General features: G+C 40.1%; 1 protein-coding gene across 1 annotated transcript; it reads left to right on the top strand.

Moving 5' to 3' along the window:
• Positions 1-3,539: 3,539 nt before the first annotated feature.
• On the top strand, positions 3,540-3,884 carry LOC149227570 (uncharacterized). Its single transcript, XM_089380537.1, has one exon. The coding sequence runs from the start codon at positions 3,540-3,542 to the stop codon at positions 3,882-3,884; it is 345 nt and encodes a 114-aa protein (XP_089236663.1).
• Positions 3,885-8,078: the final 4,194 nt, after the last annotated feature.

Below are 8,078 nucleotides of genomic sequence, written 5' to 3'. Positions count from 1 at the left end.
AAATGAATCGGATTTAGGATAAATATGTACTCACCCCGTACTTATTTGTACTAAAGGTTGAATCCATTGAGATAATATTATTGTGAGAGTATTTCAGCATCATTGAACACATCCACTTTGTTTGTATGCCTATGATAAAAAGGATATTTTCAACAAGATCTTGTTTTGGTAGAAGAAAAAACTCTCTGGGTTTTCCTTATACCAGCACTCCACACTCTTTGGATCACTTTGATCTTTAACATACTCTAGCCTTATGATATCATTGTAAATGTTACTTATATCTTTTTTTGTCATGTAGGTATCTCGAGATATCCCTGTGTATAACTCACCAGATCCATCCTTCACATCAGAGATGAACTTGTCCCATATCATTGTAACATTAAAACCTCTTTTAACGAAATGTTGGACACTAGATCGCATATGCCAACTTAAATGTGGTGCATAATTGAATCTCATGGACCTTCCAACTGCATCTGTCCCATGACAAATAACATTGGATTCATCAATATGTCTACATGCAGTATATATTATTACAGCATCATCTGGTCTCATCACAAGTCGTCGCACAAAGAAGTGACATTGGCAACCAACTTTAATACTTTCATGTCGATTGTGGGTTGTCTTTGGATCTGATGATGCACTCCTAATTCTCCTTGTCGACTGTGGACCATATGAACACCAATAACTGTACGTAAAAAAATTACTACAAATTAGATATAATATTTATGCATATTGAAAAAATTACACGTATCTTGAAAAAGCATATAGAGACTCACACACTGTACTCCAGGAATTTTGAGTAATTGGTGTGTTTGATATCCTCTATTTTGTTACTTCGATGATTCTTAAGAAGAAATTGAGTGGGTGCACTTTCATTTGATTCCTCTCCACTTATGAAATCATCAAGTCGACAATATGGAATAACTGCAACTTGGTCCCCCTCAATCTCTGTCCATGTTAAGTCTTCTGCTGAAAATTGTATCATATCTTCTGGGTCTTCAACTTCCAACTCGTTAATCCTCCCCCACTTATTCATTCTTAAAATACCTGTACAAATTGCATTGAAAATAATTTAGTTTGAGTAAATAATATGGTCTTGATCAATGCATAGCGTACTAAGCATGGAAGTCTCATTTTTAGTAAATATTTTATACTTTTCACGTAAACCACTTTGGGATTAAGTAATATTCAGGGGATCTTAGATGACATTGTACGATAACTAAGATCATAAGAAATTGGGTCATTAATAAGATTAAATATCTCTCACAAATTTAGATTAACCCATGTATGACATATGAATTCTTTCTGGAGGTGGGGCCACCATGTTATTGTCGAGGGGCGACTTGTGATGAGTCGCTGCGCTGGAATTGGTCAATTGGAACTGCCTAACACTGACACATAAGATGGTGCATTAATGGGTCCCTTCAAATAGGGATGAAAGGGAGAGACATAAAACCTGTCCCCAATAAAAATGGATTGAATGGGTCTACAGTATGATTTCAACTCCGAATTTCTCAATTCTGGTAAATGGTACACCAACGAGTAATTTCAATGCAACAAGGGAAATCAGGCAATGAGATCCTATTTCTCCATTCCTATTTATAATGGCAGTGGGGGGTTTAGGAAGAAATCTCAAAAAAGAGCTAAGGGAAAAGAGAATTAAAGGCATAAAACTATGGGGAAACAATCTGCCCATCACACACCAACAGTTTGTAGACGATGTGATGCTATTTGGCGACGTTTCAGTCAAAGAGGTGAGGAACTTCAAGAGAGTATTAGAAATATTCATGGAGGCATCAGGTATGGAAATAAACAATGAAAAATCGTGCACTTTCATATTTAATACTCTTGATTCTATCAAAGCTCATCTTACCAGAACTCTAGGCTTTAGACAGGGAGAACTACCTACTAAGTATTTGGGAATCCAGTTGGACATAAACCCTACTCGGATGAAAAACTGGCAGAGTACGTTGGAAAAAATAAAAAACAAATTGGCAAGTTGGTCCTTTAGATCCTTGAACATTGCAAGTAGGATTGTACTGTTAAAATCAGTCCTGCAATCGATACCTATCTATCCTCTGTCCATTATGGCAGCACCCAAAGGAGTATGTTCAAGAATGAAGGAAATATTTGGGAAATTCATATGGGGCGGACCCAAGCAACAGAGGAAATGGGCTCTGGTTTCATGGAAAAATGTAACTAAAAGAAAAGAAGAAGGAGGTCTGGGTGTGAGAGATCCGGAAATTTTAAATAAGGTACTAGGGGCAAAAATTTGGTGGAGATGGGTGCAGGGGGGAAATGATGTATGGAAGAGAATATGGAATCAAAAATATAATATGCCGGAAACAGTAGAGGGAAGACTGAGAGCTGAGGAAATCCCAAAAGGATCTTCAATCTGGGAACTTGCAAGCTAAAATAAGGACATAGTTAATAATCATGCCTTTTGGGAAATCCGTGAGGGGAGCAATGCCAGATTCTGGGAGGAAGGATGGCAGCAGCGAGATAAATTGGCAAGGATACAAACCCTACAAGAAGTCCAACAAAAAGCGAAGAGGGCAGGATTAGAATATGTGAGGGATTACTAGAAAGAGGGAGAGTCCAATGATATATGGAGGGTTTGGAGGAGGCCAGAGGAATGGTATGAAAATATAAACCAGGATATAGAAAAATTATATACTAAGGAGGTAGAATTGAGAAAAATTAAAATCAGACCAGGAAGGGATATCCTTAGGTGGGGAAAATCTATGAAAGGAACCTATACAGTAAAAGAAGCGTATTATTTAGCAACGAAACAGGAAAGGGAGGAAGGAGCTGTTGATTGGAGAGTAATATGGGAAGGCAAGTGGTGGCCGAAAGTAACAATTTTTGCATGGTTGGTGAGCAAAGAGCGGACTCTGACATGGGACAAAATCCAGCAAAGAGGCTTCTATGGGCCCTCAAGATGTAGCTTATGCAGAAAAGAAGTTGAAACCCAAGAGCATATACTTAATAAATGTCCATTTGCGAGGAGTTTGTGGGAGGAAATCAGAGTACTCTTTGGAAAAACAAAAAGAGATGCGAACAACATTGTGAATACTATGATGCAATGGGGCAAAGGAAAATTCCTCAGTAGAGTAGTAAGAAGAGTATGGAATTTGTCAGTGGGGTTCGTCATATGGTCTATTTGGAAAGAACGAAATAGGAGGATTTTCAGGGATAAAAGCTGCCAAGCTGCAAGAATATGGGAAGAAATATGTAGATCGATAAAAGAAACTGTTCTATCAGAGGTATGGGAGGAGGAGGGCTGGAAAATGAATCAGGAAGAATGGAGAATAGTTTCCAAATTAAATATCGAATTTAGCATGGTCTACCCCTGAGCAGAGAAAAGGATCGGACCTCTCACACAGAGCCCTAACCATTTCAGATATCCTGGAGAACATTTGATTAAGTTGAACTTCGACGGGGCGTCCAAAGGAAACCCAAGGCAAGCAGGCTTGGGGGGCATCTTCAGGGACAACAGGGAAAATACAAGGTGGGTGTTTTCGGAATGGGGAGGTGAAATGACGAATAACGAAGCAGAGCTTTTGGCTGTACATCAGGGATTACGGGTCGCAGTAAGGAATAGGTACATGAACCTGGAAATCGAAGGAGACTCACAGATCACAATAGAGATGCTCCGAAAACTAAGGGATGGCAGGAGTTGGGAACAAGTAACGAAAAGTTGGAGGACTGCGGGGATCATTCAAGAGATTGAGGGGCTACTAAATAGAATTGAATATAAAATAATAAGCCATGTAAGGCGAAAAGGGAATAGAGCGGCGGATCTGCTGGCGAATTGGGGGAGTAAAGAGTCGAACAGAATACTGGACGTTAGTTGGCCATCAATAGAGGATGAACCGAGCTAGAGCGAACTTAAAAATATAATAATCCAAGATCATAATGAATCAATTGCCCGGAAAAAGGATAATCAATAGACTTCCGATCGTGAGGAGGAAGAGAGTAGACAGGACAATAAATGCCCGGACAAGGAGCATGCAGGAACGGGCAAGCGGAGATCAAATCATGATTAATGGGATCAAGCGAACCGCGGAAAAGGATATCATCCCAAGGAGAGGTGAGGGAAGAGTACCGATGAAGGGAGGTGGAGATGTCAGGCTGAAATGGGATGGGCAGACCCATGATAGCAAAGATAAGACAGGTGGAGGAGCGGAAAGGAAGTTAGTCAATAAGAAAAGGAGGCAGAGGAGAAAGTTTAAAGCGATAATGTGGCAAGAAAAAAGAAACAGGAGAGGGGCATGCAGGAGAACGAAGAAGGGTGACAAAGTGTCGACGAGCACAGTTCAAGGGCGGGGAAGGACCAGGAACCTGCAACAGAAAGAAGGAAGGCATGAAAATCTGAGGCGAAAAGGGATAATGGCTGAGGGAAGGAGCATGGGTGCAGGGAGATGGACGCGAAGTAAGGTTGAGGGAGGCATTCAGAAACGAGAGGAAGACGAGGAGAAAGGCAAAGGCATTGCAGAGGAGGAGACAGAGAAAGAAATTCTGTCAAACCATGACGATTCGGAGGATGAGGTCGACATTCGTGACTTCGAGCCAGAGAAAGAAGTACCTGGATATGAAGATTATGGCAGGGGCGGAAGGTCGGGTAGGACTCAGACGAGGAAAAGAGGCCGAGAGGTTGAGGAGGGGTACCAGATTGAGGAAGAAGGAGAGGATTACGAAAGAAGAGTAGGGAGAAGAGGACGGTGAGGCAGGGGGGGACAAAGGAGAAGGGGAGGAGCGGGAGAAAGAGGCGGGCGAGGAAGAAGAAGCGGAGGAGGGATGGCAGAAGCAGGGGAGGCCAGCGCAACAAGGAAAGGTAGAAAAGGGAGGAGGGAGATAGGAAGGAGAGCGCAGGCTACTGAAAGGGCATACTGCCATAACACAAACCCAAAAATTCAAAGGATAATTGAACACCTGGAAGAAGAGTCAATACAGGCTCAGTCAGAGTCGGCAATGGAGGATTGGGAGTATCTTCTCCCGGACTCAAGTAATACGAGGGGACGAATGACCATATATAAACAATCTCTGCACGTATATTGGGTGATGAAGAGACTCCTTTCCAAAGCCATGGAACAAGTAGCCATGGAAATGGCAGAACTATCCCAGGGGATACCAAACCTGAAAAAGGAGCTGAGGAATATTCAGATTACCTTGCTCATGCAGGACAAGAAGATGGACGAAATTCAGCAGCAGTTACAAGCAGGAGGATCGGGAATCAAGTAGGAAAAGGAGCAACAGCCAAGAACAATGAACCAGTAAGAGAAGGCTTGATGTAAAGAGGTTTTTATGCAAAATCTCCCTCTAGTTACAGACAGCTTTTTGTAGGTTGTTGTTTTTATTTTAATATGCAGACAAAAAACAGTTTAAATAGATATAGGATCGCAGTTTATAAAGCTTGGAAAGATAGACTGAGGATATATTATTTTTGGCTTGCTATTAAAAACTTCAGGTGGTCAAGAAACCTGGTTTCCCTTAGGGGCGGGTTCAGATCACCACATTTTTGTATTGATCTCATTTTATGATAATAGAAAAAATGGACTCTCCTCAGCTTACAAAAAAAATTTAAAAAAATAATAAGTAAATGGAAATATTAGTTATATGATTTAATAAAATATGTAATTTATAAAATATTATATCAGAGAAATCTAATTAAAAAGCAGACTTATATTCTATTATATTTTATTTAATTATGAAACTTTACATACAGAAAAACGAGTATTTATTACAGAGTTTTTTTTGACATTGTATTCTAAATGGTTCTTATGTTATGCTCTTAAATCTAACTCTTAGATGCTCTACTCTACCACGAGACAATATAATGCTAGAAAGATGGAACCCCCTCTTTCTAGTGACCTAGTGTTTAACATAGTTTGATAATGATTTCAGATTAGGGTTTTCGCATGTCCCAACACTTCGTTAGTGTTAAATACATATAAATATTTAAACCCATAAAAGAAAAAAATGTAAGTGAATATAAAAATCATATAATTTAATACAAGATATAACTCAGGAGATATCATATAAAAGAAAACCTAATTAGAATGTGAGGCTTATACTCTACTCTTTTTTATTTAATTATGGAAATACAAATACAAAGAAAGGGGCATTTACGATTGAGTTGCCTATGACATTGTTGTCTATATGGTTGTTGCAAATTATCTTTCTCCTTTGTTTTGATCTCAAATGCCAATCCTAGATGTTGTGCTCAACTATGTTTTAATACAATCCTAAAAAGATGGAACCCCTTCTCTTCCTAGTGACGTAGTATTTAACATAGCTTGGAAACTATTTAAGGTTTAGGGTTTTCACTTTTTTCAAGCCACTATTAGTGTTATGGTTTTGGACCTTTTAGGATCTTCTTGAATGTCCAGAGTGACTAACTCCACATATCTAAGTAATGGTGTTGATGTAGCATCCACTTGGTACCTGTTATAGACATTTTTGTGCCTTACAGCATGAAGCATGAAATGTCCATAATCCAAGGGATCCAAAGTCCCTAAAACATGTTGTTCCTACCCCTAGAGGAACAAGGTCAGCAAACCACAGAACTAAATAAAAGTTCTCCACCTGAAAACACTCAAAAACAAGGAAATTCTGGATCATGTCAACTGCTCCACTGAGCATCTGCGCTGAATGTCAACTGCTCCACTGGCTACCTGCGTTGAATGTCAACTGCAAGGAAGGCTACCTGCGCTGGGCGAATTGGGACATGTGGCACAATCATTCCTCAAGGTGTCAATGCCCAGGAAGCTTCCAAAATGACACTTGGATCAAGGAATTCGACTGGTGATGAGTAAGAGGGTCTAGATCTCCAAGTGGAAGCAAGAACCTCCAAGTGGACTCAAGAATTGAAGAATAACTGAAGTGAGAGAGGACACTAGTCAACTCTCAAGCTGACTCATCCTTTCTCCAAAACTCCTATATATAGATCTCTCTCATGAGGTCTAGGGAGGCTGGAATCTTGTGAATGTAAAGAATTGCTATTGGTTTTAGTTTAGAACTATTGGGTGATTTGCTTTGAAGGAGGTGAAGAGGAGATTTCTTTCTGCTGGGAAGGTGATGCTGGATTGGGCCTCTTATGGTTGTATCACTTCCTGAACTTTACTTCTTCCATTAATAAAGCATTTGAGGTTCTTCTATATGTATGTGTTTCAATGGTGTATTGTTATGCTTGTGTATTTGATTTATTCTAATCCTTGAATCAATTATGAATGTATGCTTCTTGTAGTTTCCCTCTCTTGCCATTTTGCAGGATCTTGGTGTAGCTGGGCCAGTGAAAGAGCAAGGAGCTGGGATCAAGCAGCAAGGAGAGAAGATTAGATCAATCATTAGCGGAAGACATCGGTTAGTGGATCTCTTTCTCCCCTCTTTTACATCTCATAAAGAAGAAATCTTAAATATCCTTTCTTCGATTGTTGCTGAGGTACTATCACCCTTAGAGTGGGATAGGGTCATTCCGTATTGGATACTTTTCCCAACAACAAATTGGCAACTCCACTGGGGACCGTATCTTGTTGGTTGTTTTTGTTTTTGTTATTCATTTCCTAAACACAGGGAGTACCGAATCGAACTGCATTTGGAGTTTTCAAATTCAAAGTAGAGGGCAGCTACTCTAGCTCAGTTTCTGGGCATGTTTATGATTTGAAGAGCTGATCCAAAAGGACTCTGAATAGCTCTTATTGATGGCTTTTCATCCTCCTTTTCATCCTTTAGTGTGTACTTGATTGATAGCTTTGAGTTGGCCAAAAACTGTTGATTTTTGAGCAATCTGTGACCCGGAAACTGAGAAAAACGAGAGTTTCTCTCTTCATTGCAGGCACTGTGAAGGCAGTCTGCATTTCATCGCAGGTCCCGAAGGGGCTACCTGTGCTGAATGTCAAACTGACAGTGTACTACCTGCACTAAACCAGTTAGGCCTTGTGCAACTGGGGTTCCCTGCTTTCTGTTGCCCTGTTTTCATCCCTGTTTTTGCAGCCTGTTATCAGTCAATGTACCTATCTGAAACCACCTTTCTTTGCCACTATTCTGCCTCGGTTGTATAAAGAAACTGTATTTTT

This window comes from Pinus tabuliformis, chromosome J (genome assembly GCF_031772625.1).
Source record: "Pinus tabuliformis cultivar Carrire ecotype Pingquan chromosome J, CPIR1, whole genome shotgun sequence".
NCBI lineage: Eukaryota > Viridiplantae > Streptophyta > Pinopsida > Pinales > Pinaceae > Pinus > Pinus tabuliformis.
This window is presented reverse-complemented; position numbering and strand designations above follow the sequence as displayed.

Bases quoted from the DNA above. Each gene is read 5' to 3' on its own strand.
- LOC149227570 (XM_089380537.1), top strand. From the start codon at position 3,540: ATGACGAATAACGAAGCAGAGCTTTTGGCTGTACATCAGGGATTACGG.